This window comes from Cynoglossus semilaevis, chromosome 11 (assembly GCF_000523025.1).
Source record: "Cynoglossus semilaevis isolate Cse_v1.0 chromosome 11, Cse_v1.0, whole genome shotgun sequence".
Lineage (NCBI taxonomy): Eukaryota > Metazoa > Chordata > Actinopteri > Pleuronectiformes > Cynoglossidae > Cynoglossus > Cynoglossus semilaevis.
This window is the reverse complement of record NC_024317.1, coordinates 10,085,515-10,100,840: the sequence shown is the minus strand read 5'-3', so window position 1 is coordinate 10,100,840 and position 15,326 is coordinate 10,085,515. Positions and strand designations below refer to the sequence as shown.

The window sequence follows — 15,326 nt, the reverse complement described above, 5'->3', positions numbered from 1 at the left end:
GGGGGGGGGGTGTTGGCGGAGACAGAGGAAAACTTCATGTTGAAAATATAAAAGCAAATATAACTCGTTGACACATCATCATATGTACAATGGTATCATTTCTATATTTAACTATTTCATGAGCTACAGTACAGTACTTGCTAACCCTAACCCTAACCCTCTAAAAATGAAAATTCATAAAACTGACCAAGAACCTATCTCTGCTCGGGTAAAGTTTTTAACACTTTGCTCATACAAGAGTTGCCACAGTTGGAGACAGAGTGGTCACAGAACATTAAACCTGGAGACTGTGCAGCAATTCAGCAAACCAGAAATGTAACCTCCTCCTGCACAGTCAGATGGTCCCTTATGGACGAGCTGAAATCTAGCCTTGTTTTGTGTAGTAGCTCATTAAACCCCTTCTGGTTTAGATGAATGAGCTGATTGCACTGCCAGATTTGAACCTAATAATAATCGATGTATTGACAGAAACACATTTGAGATGTTCTGGTTTTTAAAGGATTTGTTCTTGGGACCAAGGTATTTGAAATATGGCCATCAGAGGGACTTGGTGACACAGTGTGGTATGAGTGTGGACTGAGACACCGGAGGCCAGAACACTTGTTCTCAACAGCTAGTACTCTAATATAGTGTTGACCTTGGCAGCAAAATACCAAGAGTTTTTCAATGTATTTAAACAAAGAATAAAAAAGTACAGTCTAAGTCAGTGCACATGGGTTGGATATGAATTACAAGTACAGAGAAATCTGCTTGATAACAAGTTCACCAAATGACTATTTAAAACGTTGAGATGCCAGGGTTGCAGCGAAAGCTTATTTCTGTTTCTCCCGAGTGGATGAAAACAAATAGGTGTTTTACCTTTTCACGGGATGATGAGACACACGTGAACAGAACACTGTTAATTCATTCAGTGTTGGGACTTAACTGCACCTGCCTCTTCAGTGAGCAGTTTGAGGTGTGGAAGAAGCTGTTTTCTGCTATGTTTAACACCCAAAGTAGGTGACAGCGGTACTGGAGCAGATAAGAGCTGCTATAACGACAACTTGTTGATAATGAAGGCGCCGGGTGAGGCAGCGAGTAGTGATTACAGTTATGACAGGTTAGCCTAGCACCAGGGTTCGTGCGCACATGTGTGGATAATATGAAAACACAAATAATCTTCTGCTTGTAGAACCTTGACTTTAGCCTGTTTTACATGGACACAATTATCATTTGAATATTTTATCGGGATGACTCCTGGTTTAGACTGAATTGGTCATTTAAAATGCTACGTATACATCACCTATTTGTTTTTTGTTTTTATTTGCCAATTGTTATTAAAGTTGGAGTTCGTTTACATAATGATTGGATGAGGATTTCCTGGTTGGTGTTGGTGTTAGCAGTATCCAAAGACACATAAAACAATGGGAACGAATGTTCACTCGGAGAAGGCCAGCAAACATGTTCATGGCACATTGGTTAGTTTCAAATAAACACAGTAAGCTTTTTCTTTTTTTTTAAACTGTAAAGTGGCAGAAATGTAAGCCTAACTCACTGCTGCTAACGCTTGATAGTAGGAGATAATGCTAAAAGCTTAGCTGGTCTTTTTGTTTAGTTTTGTTTTTTTACGGTAAATTTTAATTGGAGGAAAACTAAAATCCTTCTTATGATAAATAAAACCAAAGCCAGACTTTTAAAAAGCTTTTTACAGTATGCTGCGCCATCAACCTGGAGCAGACTTGAAGGTTTCAGATTTCATCACTGTCAGGAATTCAAGTTGTTCCAGAAAAACAGAATAAACTGCTCCCTTACACAATGCACCGTTTCTGTTTAGGTTCACCTTTCATTTTGGAATTCTGGCATTTGTGTTTTTATTGTCAATATTTGAATTATTATATTTCAAGATTGTATCTTGTAAAAAAAAACAACTGTAGATTCCTTCCTCATCTAGGTCATAGTTGTCATCACATTTTGAAGTACACCGACCTTGTGCATAAGGTAAAACGACTAAAACTAGATCCAGATGGAACAACGGTATCTTTTGATGTAACATATTTTTTCTACTTGTATCCCTACCATTGACGCATTTGAAACCAAATCTGCCTTCTGTTTCAGTTAAAATGAAGTAGAAAAAATCTAGAGGCAAAGACAGCTTGCATGGTCCAGTACATGGAACGTGGAGCAGAAATCCTGGAATTAAGTCGACACATCAACTGCATAACTGCATAATATTCAGAAAGAAAGATAAAGTAAAGAAGGACAGATTGATATCTATAGACAGTTAACAATAGAGGGCAGCTAAGACATGCATTGAGGTACACAGTAATACAGATGTAGTGTTTACCTTTGGATCCTTAAAATCCCAGGAACACAAGCTGGTGGTGATCAACACTGCAGCACAAAGCTGATCATATTTGCAGCTGTGAGCGCGGAGGATGAGAAGAAAGAACACCAACACTTGAAACAGACCCTCTAAAACCTGTCCTCACCTAAAATGAACCTTAGTAAAAAGACTAGTCAGTATTACAACAGAGCATATTAACAGTAACTACTGAGGCTTGTTCAGATCCTGCAATATCCTCAACAGGTTGACCGCAAAAAATAATGCAAAAACGATTTAATTCACGGCATGCAAAGAACCAAATGTAGCAAGCATAAAAACTAAATAAACCCTAAAAAAATATACGGCACAACAGCTCTTCAGTTCAGGACTCAACTGTCTAGCAGCATCGATAAAAGAGCGCATTCCTTGATGACAATAAAGTTCAGATTAGGGACAGAAGAAGAGGTCCGCTACACCTCCTCTCTCTACCTACAATGCCCTCCTTTCATCTCCTCTGAGGAGACAAAACAAACATTCGTTTCAGCCTTCTGCGGTGCCTAATAATGTGTAGTAACATGACACATTAGACTTGCCCTGGAACTTCAGTAACTCCAGCACTCCAACGACCTAACTGTTTTCCAACCAGCAGCTGGCTAATGCTGTCCGTTTCAATCATGTTACACTGAAGGGCTATGAGGACGCAAACTTTAAACCAGGTGAAACAAAACATACCAACCAACTGTATTTAGAAGTGAGTCAACTCTCATCCCTAGCTAACCTGTCCAAGTTTGAGCCTTTTAACACTAATTGCTAATCAGCTGAGCTAACATTTCCCTTGGATTTTAAAACGTCCTGTTAGAGTCAGACTCACACAATAATTTGGTTTCCTTACATTCAACGTGACATTGATTTTGAAGAAGAGCCAGGGAAATAAATGAAGCCTATTTACGGTAAAACTGTCAGAACAGTTTGTTATAGAAAGATACTGCTGGCTAACAAGAGTTACATCATAATTATCTCTGTTCACAGGGTTGACAGTTTAAAGAAAATAGGAAACTCAAGAAAGTTAAATTTAATCATGTAAGCCCTAAATGTGTCTATCATGAAAGTGGAGATAAAACGTGTTTTTGATTATTTATCTTCAAACTTGGTCTTTTATAGGCCACAGAGATAAGATGTGAGAAGCATACTTTGAGTGTTATTTATGGACACAGTGAGAGCAGAACGTTCCCTCCCACCCTCCTTCTCTCCCACAGAGGTACACATCTGTTTTTAATATTACACACTTGTGTCTTGAAAATCTCTGTAACAAATGCATTGCTGGTCTATCCAAAAAAAAAAAAACTTTATAAAAACTCAACCATGCTAGCTTTGCAAGGTACAGGTAAAAAAAAAAGAAAGAAAAAGAAACAACACGTGATTACTGCGTCTTATTGTGTGAGCATTTGGTGCAAGACGCCGATTATCACAGTTATCAGCAAGGGTCAAGCATGAGCTATGGTTCTTTTGTCATCATTGTTCAATCAGACCCATGTGTTTTGCTCTTTTAGGAATAAAATGGACTTAGTTGTGCTCTAAGACAGATGTGAGCCACAGATTATTCACAGAGGGAAAAAAACAAAAAGCAAAATCTTTTATTTATGGTTGAGTCAGCTGTTAGCCTTAAGTGATACTGCTTCAGAAGGCAAAAGCTGCTTTAAGTCTGCTTTTTATTGCTCTCTATCATTGTACATAAGAAACCTCCTGAAGTGTTATGTGTCAAAACAAGCATGCTAAACACACACATGCTTGTGCAAGAGGATTAACTAACTAAATTAACTAACTAGCGTGCTTGTTTCGTTTTCTAACACCTCACTATATAAACACTATATAACCTAAAAAAAATCATGTGACAGTGTGTAAATATCTTTCAAGACAGCAAATGACTTGGTGTCCTCTGCATACACGGGTTAAAAGCAGAGGTCACGTTTCATTGTGTGCAGTGGTGTGTTGTATCACAATAACAAGTAGTTCACTTCCCTTCCTTATATATACAGTATATATACACGGTATTTGCTGTCTGCACACATCAGTCACCTGTGGACAAAATGTTCAGCTGAATGTTATGTAAGTAAAATATAACACAGAGCTCTGTTTTGTGGAGCTATTTAAAAAAAAAACATAATTTTCTTTATACACTGTTTTTACTTCAAAAATGCAAAAAGAAACAAAACAACAGGCTTTTGTACATACGACAGTGGGTTTTTTAAGCAGCTGTGCATTATAGCATTTACCGAGGCTATTAAACACGTGGTGAATATTTCCACCCAGAGCTTCTGGATTAGCTGCAAAACAGGCGACTCATTTCACATGACTCTATGTTTTTCAGGAAATTCCTGTGTACTATAACTTTAACAACAAGCAGACTCTTCCATCATCCAAGGCAGGAACCACTACTGGAATGTAACTTACATGGAAGCTCGTAAACCCGAAAAAAACTAACACTTACACTACATAAAATAGAAAAGTACTGCAAATTAAGTCTGCATGCTTCATTAGGATTACAGTGCGGTGTCTAAATTAACAATAAAAGTAAAAAAAACACAAAACAAAACTAACAATAAACAACAACTTTTTACTAGAGATAAAAAAGTGTGTAAAAAAGTGTGTACAACAGTAAGTGTTGGGAGGTTGAAGGGAAAAAAACAACCCCACTTAACAAACATACAGCTCATATAAATACAACACAAAGACTTGAATTTGGTTTGACAGATAGACACAGTTTTTTGCAGCAAAACATTTTAGAATAACAGGAGCAGCAGTGTGTGTTATTAAAAACCCAATAAAAACACTTGTAAAAATGACAATTACTATTTGTCTCGCGGCCCAGAAGACGTTTAGCCAAAGGGCTAACGTAGCGTCTGCATGAGTCTGCCATGACGACCGCATTAGCTGTTGTTGGTGAACTAAGATTTACGTCAGATCTAAACTTAGTTCACATAGAAACCTGGAATTTCTTTATTTTTTTTCCCTCAATTTTGTGTTTATTGGTTTTTCTTCATAGGAGTTTGTGATAAGAATCTTCTCAGTAGCACCAAATATTTTGCACATTGCAGTATCTGCTGTAGATCTGTTTTTTTTATTTTTTATTTGATTATCACTTGTCTAAGGGCCAGATGCTGCGCTTGTGATAATGCAATCAAAAGTGAGCATCATTTGAGTGGATTTCGACAAAGCCGGTGATGACACCTGTGCTCTGCAATCATTACTGATGGCAGTCGTGCATGTTTATGCCTGTGAGGGTGTTGTGATGGTTGAGCTGCTGTTCTTTGTCAAAAAATTCTAACAACGCAGGAGTGTTTGTTTGGATCACACCATCTGTCAGTGGTGAAGGCAGAAGCAGCGTCCTTCCTGCTTAGCCATGAGCCCAGACTGTTCATAAGGTCATCCAGATATAATCCAAAAAAAAAAAAAAAGACTTCTGATTGATATGTGCTCAGAAAGTCCACAGCTGTCAACAATCAGGGCTTTGTTGGCCTTTTTCACGTGCTTAAGCGTTAAATTAGTTAATCCATATGGAGATTTGACTCTACTTCTACAAAGGCAGCCACTGTTAGTTTGCTCCTGTGTCCTTGTACTGAGAGTTCCTGTTACTATGTGGTGGAAATGTGGCTAAAATCCATATTTTTGGTTGGAAAAACCAACCACGCTTTTGGTATATAAACCTTTTGAGGGGTTGTTGTAGTGTGGACAATATTACTAACTCCAGAGGGGGTTACGGACTCTTGGGAAACCGCAGTGAAATGGATAGTGTATCTCTGTGGCGAGCACATGATGTTCGGTGCAACATGAAAGGGAATCGTAAGGAGCAATAACTCATCTTTGCAGCGTCCCGCATGGCCCTCATGTCTTTGACATATCACAAGAAGAGTGATGATGATTGCCTAATGGCCCAACTGTAAAGCCCTGCAGACTCGCAAATGGCACTCCTCACTTACATGAACTAGAGACATGCACGCACACACACACAGAGAGAAGCAAATTTTTTTTTAAAAAAACTAAGCAAACACACACTTTTGGGGTTTTTTTTTGTAATTTTTGAGAACTTCACCCATTCCCTAGCCTTTTACCACATTTGTCAAACTTAAGGAGCGTGGTCCGAATGTGGCACGTCAAGTCATTTTGTGTGGCCAGTGGGAGCTTAAAAAGCATTTAACTGCCTTATGTTATAAGTTTATGCTTTAGAGTTATATTGAACAGAAATTACAACTATGCATGTCATGATGATGAAAGATCTTTGAGCAGAGATATACTCGAGTTCTACACAGAGGTGTCTGTCTGTTGTCTGATTTTTGTAATTTACTTGAAAAGTTTGAGAGCTTGATTTGAATATGAGTTTTTCTTAACTTGATCATTTAAAATGTTTTTTATTAAACAGAGCAAGTCTTCCAGTTACAACCGGCGCTTTGAGTGCAAACGTTTTGCTGATGTGGTCCCCGGTGGCCATGAGTTTGACACTTACCCTTATCCAATACAAATGTAGAGTATACCTAAATTTAATCTTTACCCGAACGCTAATCTGACCCTGATTCTTATTCTAACTCCATTAAACTCCATTTCTAACCTCAAAATACTATTGTTCTCAGTGCAATGCGCAAAATGTCCCAATGACTACACTATTTTTGTCCCCACAAATATAGCTATTCCAGGAACACACACAGTTGCTTACACTTAAACCCAGGCTTATCTACTACTTCAAAACAAAGCCTCTGAGGTAAGGGGTTAGCAATTAAAGCCAGTCACACAGCATTAGGTGTATGCATCACTGCATCCACACAAAGTTAACCCGTGCATGTGTCCTGCACCCACACCCAGCTAATGACTGAGAACCTCATTTTGATAGAAACACAGCCAGTAGTAGGAAGAAGAGCCACACAGATTTAATTGCCTTACTAGTACATTTTCCAAAAACGTATAGAAAAGTACTGCTTTCTGCTTAAAGAATTGTATTTTCTACAAATAAGTTCCTGCATTTCCTGTTTGCATATTAGAGTTACATGTTTCCACATGCAGATGCATGTATATTGATACTAAATTGGAGGTCTCCAGGTCAAAGGAAAATGTACTGAGAACACCTTCGTCATGGTCGCCATCCAATGCTAACAAGTTGCAAAGCTCCTTTAAAACCCAGTCTATTTCCTTTTTTTTTTGTCATGAAGTAGAACTACATATTAAATGCATCATTTCAAAGTATTTTTAATTACAAGTTTTGATTCTAAATACAAAGGGTTTTACAAAAATCTAAAAAGATATTATTAAAGTTATGATATTTTCTTGTTTTTTGTCAGATTTCAAGCATTTGCTCAACAAATTTCCAGCTCTGAAATCATTTTTCACAATGCAGTGTTGGCAGGAAATGGAAGCAAGTACTGAATTTTTAAAGCCAAACTTTGCCCACGAAATGAAATATTAACAACAAACAAATATAAGGTCTAAAGAACAGATGGATAATGGGAATATTCCAGTAGTAACCAAAGGTTACTAAAATGTATCCAAAATACAAGATTATGGTTCAGAGGATTGCAGAAATATATACAGGACATAGTTCTATGAATATCAGCAGTATCTGATTAAACTGCAGTGTCTTTCAGAGCATGAAATCCTCTTTTGTCATCATAGGGAATTGTTTTCTATTTGTATTGTAATGACATTTTGAAAAAGAAAACAGCAGTTCTTTTCAAATAATCAAATATTTTCATCAATCCACTTAGACTTTGGATTTGAGTTGAAAATGCTACAATTCCCCCTGTAATCATATAATTAGATAAGGGTTTCTTTGAACATGCATGTTCTTCTTCTTTTTTTTAATTATCAATTATTTTCTATGTTCAGCTGAAAGCACAAAGCCACAGAAGCCATATTGTGAAATAGGAATGCAACGCTGACCTGCAGTTCTGGTAAAAGTCTCTAAAACGTGTCTGTTCTGATTCTCCACTGACACTTTAGGTCGGATGATTGGAATTTACTCTTATCTTGAATGTGGACTGTCATAAACTCATGTCTAAGACTGTCTTGGACTGTTCCAAGCTTTATGGAAAATCCTCCCCCCAAAAATAGTCTAAAACTATACTGTTTGTTTGAACAACTTGCTCACTGTCTTTGAAAAGAACTGCCTGTTTATTCTTACTCCATTTTGAGAGCAAACATTTCTCCCACTCGTGCAGACCAAACAGACCACTCTCACAGTAGAGGTTGTTTGTTTCTAGACTGAAATAATAAATCACAGGCAACACACTGGACCAAAAGTCAAGAAGTGGATGGTCCTGCAGTACCGGCCACAGCACTCAAGCTTTAACAGTGGTGAACCATCAAGGTCTTCCCTGCTGTCCCTACAGTATCAGTCATGGACTTGTTTATCAACATATTTATCATGAATATTTAATACAGAGTACTCTATTCTCATCAGTCATTCCTGTTAATATAATCCAGACAATGGTATTGTTTAGCTAATTTGAAGACACTGATTAATAATGAATATTGTATAATATTGGAGTGATGAAAATTCTATTAGATGCTGCTGCGTGCTAATTGCTTGTCCTAATCACCAGCACTACTTCTGTTATTACCACTGCAGGCTGGGGGTCTCTTTTCTCATACTTTGCTTGCCAACTATGGTTTATTTTACCATTCAAATATATTAACACTTTGGAATTTCCTGCAGGGATCAAAAATGCAACAAAGCAGAGTGTGAGAGTGGTGAGGGAGAGTGTTACCACACATTCTTCATACAAGGAGAGCAGCATACACAGGAATGCTAACCTTGTCATTGTGTTAATAATGTCCCCACCAAACAGCTTGTTTTCACACAAAATGTGACTACTCAACGGTTTTTAATTATGAAGCAATACAGCCATCCAACTCCTTAGTTACAACATTAAGTAAAGTAAAATCACCTCTCTCCAAACTTACTGGTGTTACTGGTATTACATAAGGTGTGAAATATTTGTAAATGTTGTATTTACTTAAACAAATAAACAATAAATACTAACAATAATGTTGATATATTGGTAGAATGATAAATAATGCAATAAACCAATTTATTATTGAAATAAAAGAGTAAACTTGAACATTCGTTCATTTAAAAAACTCAGTTTGGACGTCAACTTGCGCAGTTGGTAGGATAGTTACGGTACCGGCTTTCAGCGCACTTTCTCTCGGTTAGAGTGATGCATTCAAGACACAAATAATTTTTGTTTTTTCTGTGCGACACAAAACAGAAAATACATTTTGACATTTTGACAAAATCGACTAAGAACACACAAAAGTATTACAATTCAGGACACAGTCAATTGAACGTTGATACCTAAATTATTGTGTGTTATTGTTTTACAATAAGTTTAATTTCCCCTTTGATTTAAAACATTTTGCATTTTACAAACATTTGGATGAAAATCATTTGAACCTTTGGAAAGTTAATAAAAGTTGTTTTCTAACTTAAATGTGAAGTTGACTCCCCTCTCTTCCAAAGTAAAACAAAAAACTTTTCTAAAACTCAGTGTGGGAGTTACGAGCCGCACCCAAAGGCACCAAGAGTGTGGGTCAATCAGTAGAGTTGAGACAGCGAGCCAGAAGAGTTTGAAGAGTTACGGGGAGAGTGCACGTGAACTCCGTGAGCTGCGTCCTCCACCAATGACCAGCTGAAAACGCCCCACAACTGCGACTTAGATCTGCGGGGGTGGGGAACACTTACAAGTTTTGTACTGGACTTTTTTCCCCTCAGAACCATGGGATACGAGCTCGACCGCTTCAAGGGGACCGTGGACCCGGATTTTAAGTGCAACTTGTGCAACAAAGTGCTGGAGGACCCGCTGACAACTCCGTGTGGCCACGTCTTTTGCTCAGGCTGCGTGCTGCCCTGGGTCGTCCAACAGAGCAGCTGCCCCGTCAAATGTCAGCGTATCTCCACCAAGGAGCTGAACCACGTACTGCCCCTGAAGAACCTTATTCTAAAGTTGGACATCAAATGTGACAACCACGCACGGGGCTGCGACGCCGTGGTCAAGCTGCAGCATCTGGCCGAACACGCCGAGATGTGCGAGTACTCCCCGGCCAAGTGCCGAAACAGGGGATGCAGCGAGGTTCTCAGTCTGCGGGACATGGATGCACATGTGCGGGAGACGTGCGAGTACAGACCGGTGGGGATTTGCGAGAGCGGCTGCGGGCTGATGCTCAGCCACAAAGAGCTGAAGACCAACGGCCACTGCTGTGTCAGAGCCCTGAAGGCGCACAACAGCGCGCTGCACTACAAGATGCTGAGCCTGGACAGAGAGCTGAAGAAACAGACCATCAAAGCCAACAAGAGGGAGAAGTCGCTGCTGGCGCAACTTACAGCCGTGCACGGAGAGCTGCAGATGACGGCGCAGAAATATCAGAAGAAATTCACCGAGTACAGCGAGAGGATCGACTCCCTCACCAAGACCGTGGCGTCCTCCTGCAAGGTAAATGTTTTGTTTGTTTGTTTGTTTTTTCTGGTGGTGCTCATGTCACTTTTTGAAGCCACGTGTGTGGATACAATTTCAACCATTAAAAAAGTACGTAGTATTTACCTTTTTTTAAGTCTTTCTTTATCTTTGCTTCTGGTTTTCTTACCAAGGTTGCAGTGCGAGACTTTCTGGACATTTATTTTCGACATACAACTCATCCTTCGTGTTTGTACAACAGGCCAAACAACAAAATATTTCCTTCAGGAAAACAGTTTTCAATTTGCAAATATTAACAATAGGTCTTATTTGAGAAATTGAGGGATGAACTGAGGGGTCATAATTTGCTGTCACTAGATGTCACTAATTCTTACACCAAGAACCCTTTAACGTTAGGTATCTTAGGTATCTCTGCTGGCTGTATTGTCGCTACAATGTGGCAATTCCTGGGCTAACATTACCCGATCCCTTGTTTATTTAAAACTATTGGAAGTGGATCATTTAGTGATGCTACAAAACAAACAAAGAAAACTGGACACCCTTTGGCCGATAATCCTATCTGTTGATGAGTCAACATGCAAGTTGTCAAGATCTTTTCTGGTTTGTTAAAACACTGACCCTTTTTATGCTTTAAAGTTGTTCCACTTTCCTTGGTTTCCGTTATTCTGAGCCTTTGTGATGATATTTAAAATGATCACAAAAAGAAAACGAGCGTTTTTCTCTTTCTTTTCTGTTTATTCTGTCTTGTTGCAACACAACTTCTCAGGAACCACAGTGTAATTCCTTACTGTCTGCTTCCAGACACGAATGTCAGCTGTGCCACTGGCCAGCTGGCAGTCATTGGGGGAGGGCCAAATATTTACTGCAGTTCTGTACACAACAAGAGCCAGTTTCCACTTGTACCATAATGTCCATCTTGGAGCGTGCTTGTTCAAGGATCTCCGTCGTCGCAAATTCTCCCTTTTTATTATGGGATAGTCATAACAATAATGTGGATGTGGCAGTAACAACAAGAGTGTTTCAACGTTGTTTTCTAAGGCCTGAGAAACCAGTGTAGTGACAACTAAAAACATCTGAAAACACAAATGGACAGTAGACAGGTTATTATGGTAAATGTTGTTTACCACTTTATATTTTAGCAATATTTATTATTGCTAATATGTAATATTTAACCCCTTTTAGACACAGTATATTGACAAATTGAGGCATGGAGATCGTTCAAAGTTGGGTTCAGAATCCTGTGCTCTAGTGGCTCTATTGTCTTTAGAATAGATAATCTGATGCTCGTTAAGGTCTATAATCTATAATCTTTTCCAAAATCAAAATAACATAAGGGCAATATATAAAAATATATAAATGACAATGACGAATAAAGTTGTTTAATTTAATTTCTGACCCAGGACTTTCCAAATGAATAACTGTCTGTTTTCAAGGCTAAAGCAAATACAATACCTGTATTTGCTTAAGTTATAAAGCTGAAAGACACACATTTGAAGGCGGTAGAATCAATACTTTGTTCCGTGAAGTTACATGTAAACAAACACAGATCCAACAGGAGTCACATCACATGTTAAAATTACCGCATATGTTGTCCTGATCTGTTAAGGTGTTGCCAGAGAATTATGTCAACGGTAAGATCCAAATATTTCTGTTGATTAAAAATGAACAGGTTGTCGTTATTTTTTTGGTATTTTTTAAGGATGTTTATAGACACAAGGCCCTTAATGAGTTGTGTAATCTGTCACCGTCATCGTTCAGAAACTTAACAAACCTCTGAAATCTACATGGGTAATAGAGGGCTTTTCTCAGGTTAAAATATAGGAGGTTGTTACATGACATGATTAAAATGGTTAAGGATCCAGAGAGTCACAAATCAGTGTGACTGGACTTGGCATATGGCTGCATTTCTGATGTGATCAGTGCATGGGGAGTGGTCAGGCTGTAATCGGGCTTGGATTTAAAAGCTGTCCAAGAACAGTGGGAGGGGAGGCTTTCAATGTGACTGCTGATCACACCAATCAAATACTGTTTGCTGACAGAGAGAATGAGTTTCCCACAGAGTTGTGTCATAAACCTAAAAATAAAAAGTATTAGAATGAAGAAAGAATTGTAATGTTACACTCCTTTCATTTTCACTCGTTTCCATTCCAGTATTTTTACCAGTGAAGACATTTACACACACATACACACACAAGTAGAATTCTAAGCATCCTCTCATTAAGCAGTTGACATTTTCGCCTTGATTTTATTTCTTAATTATAAGGTCCTGTTCCCAGCTAAATGGGTTGAGCTAGACTGGTAATCGAGCAACACAGATAAAAATATGGTAAAAGTTGGAGGTTTGACGAGTCCAAGCACAGCTGCTTATCACAGTCCATTTGGTCAAACCTTTTCATTTCTTACCTTGGCATGGAGAGCTGCATTATCAACAGGGAGTATACACGTTCACATGCGTTTTGCCATTAAAAACCAGCCTAATATAGTGTGCATGACAAAGGGTTGGAGATTTAGATACAACGTCTTTGGAAGATGAGATTACAAGCTTTTTTTTTCATCTTCACCGTCCAGACAGATGGTTGATGGGATTGTTTGTTGGCAAATTTCAAAAGCACACATGAAGGCATTAAATGGATCTTTTCCAGTCAGATTAACTGCGGTGATAGGAACATGCTGACTGCCACTGAAACTTTCTCAGAGCCTGAGACTGGAATTATCCTCCACCCTGGATCTGTAGGGTGTTCCCCACATGTGTCAGCTCCATGGATACACTGTCAGTGACTTATGCCTACACAGAGTAACCTTTGGGTCATGGCTTCAACAAATGTGTGAGGACCAGTGACACGTTCCGACATCTTTATACATTTCAGTTGTCTGAGAAGTTTGAAGCTGTGGAGAACCAACATACAAAGTTCATTACAGTGTTATCTGGAATATCAGAAACACCCTGTTTTCACTAGCAAACATGACCACGTGTCTTTAATGAAATGAGTAGAAAATTGGCCAATGGAGTAGGCCTGAAACGATAAATGAAAATAAAGTAGTAAATTTGCCGACCTCGATAAATTGCCATGTGCATGCGTGTTTGTTTTCCTTGGATGACAAGACAGTTCCTTCTGTGCATCTGTCTCTGGGTGTGTTTGTACCAAAGCACAATAACATGAGTCGGGTGGACACTCTTTTCGGTCATTCACTCTTTGGGGGGGAGGCGCTACAGTACCCTCAGAGATGGCATCAACACGGACGGGCCAGTAAGCCGAATTTGTTTGAAGAAGTGTTGAACTGAAGAAAACGAAGATAAGTTTGTGGGAAATTTTGCTGAAAAACAGTTGACATTATGTTTGGGCTGTCAAGTGAACTCGTAGTCACGAACTTGTAGTCCGCAAAAATTATTAATTGGCAAGTCACACTTACAAAAAAATTGAATTGAACCATAAAAAGCAATAACTTTGTCTAACTGACTTGTACGTAAAGATACCACTGGTAGACGTTCTTGTACTGAAACACTAGGCTGACATTGGCTTCAGTAGACATTAACTTCAGTAGACAAATTGCCATCACAGCCGACATGAGCTCTTGATTTACTGCTGTCTCTACAAATTAATTCACCAGTCCTATTATGTGGCTTCACTTTGGAAATTGTAAGTTCAGATTTTCCTAAGTGAGACAAATTAACCGTGTGAGTCATAAGCAGTTGACCAAAAGATCACATTTCTCCACAGGCTAAAACCAATGATTATCGGCACACAATGGGCCTTGTTGTGGGAGAGTGAGCAGTGAACGGACTTGTCAGTCTCCCAGATGAAAATGGCTTTGTTACACTGTGATAAGTTGTCACACAAGAAAATCCCAGCAACATACTCTTTATACGATTAGTCTCCTTCCCTGCATATCTGCAGCCATGTTTTCAGTAACTTTTGTTTCATGTTATTATTCAGAGATGGAGTTGCTATGAAAGAAAAGAGGAAGATCGCAGAGGAGGTTTTGTGGATGTTGTGAAAGGGGACATGGATGGTTGAAGTAAAAGCATAAGATAGGGTGAGATGGAGGCAGATGGTCCGTTGTGGCGCCCCCTGCAGGGAGCAACTGAAAGAAGAAGAATTCAGCAGAGCAGACACACCCTTAATAATGTGTTAGGGACCAAAATAAAACTCTTAATTTTTTAATCAGCTGTGACTCAGAAGGAATATAAACAAGAACTACAGGCAGTTCATAACACAGTATTACCTCACCATAATAACTCTGGCACGTAGCATCAGTCTAATGATATCAATGTGTGAAATCCCAGTCATTAATCAAGTCCTTTAGAAGGTTGACACATTCTGCCAACTCCAACTTTGGTTTAAATGGGTTAAATTTACGACGTATTGCGCTCCTCACGCACATTAAGCTGAGGTTTTACAGTTTTTAATTGCTTTTGGTTAAACAGTGAGCAGAAAGCCTTAAACAAAATGCAAATGACGCGTTTCTTCCAATGAAAACGTCTGCGACGAGGTAGATCTAACGCAGACTTGCTGTGACACAGTTGTTCCTCGAGCCACTGTCAAAGAAGGAACAGAAACCGTCAT

General features: G+C 38.9%; 1 protein-coding gene across 2 annotated transcripts in view; it reads left to right on the top strand.

Annotated features, from left to right (window-relative positions):
- The first annotated feature begins 9,430 nt into the window (after positions 1-9,430).
- The window catches only part of pdzrn3b (PDZ domain containing RING finger 3b), a 79,166-nt gene continuing 73,270 nt past the window's right edge, over positions 9,431-15,326 (top strand). Inside the window, exon 1 of one of the 2 annotated variants that reach the window (XM_008320454.3) lies at positions 9,431-10,779. In XM_008320454.3, the coding sequence (XP_008318676.1) occupies positions 10,066-10,779 (714 nt within the window). In that variant the 5' untranslated portion in view covers positions 9,431-10,065. The remainder of the gene's footprint in view (positions 10,780-15,326) is intronic. The other variant, XM_008320453.3, reaches the window with a different exon arrangement.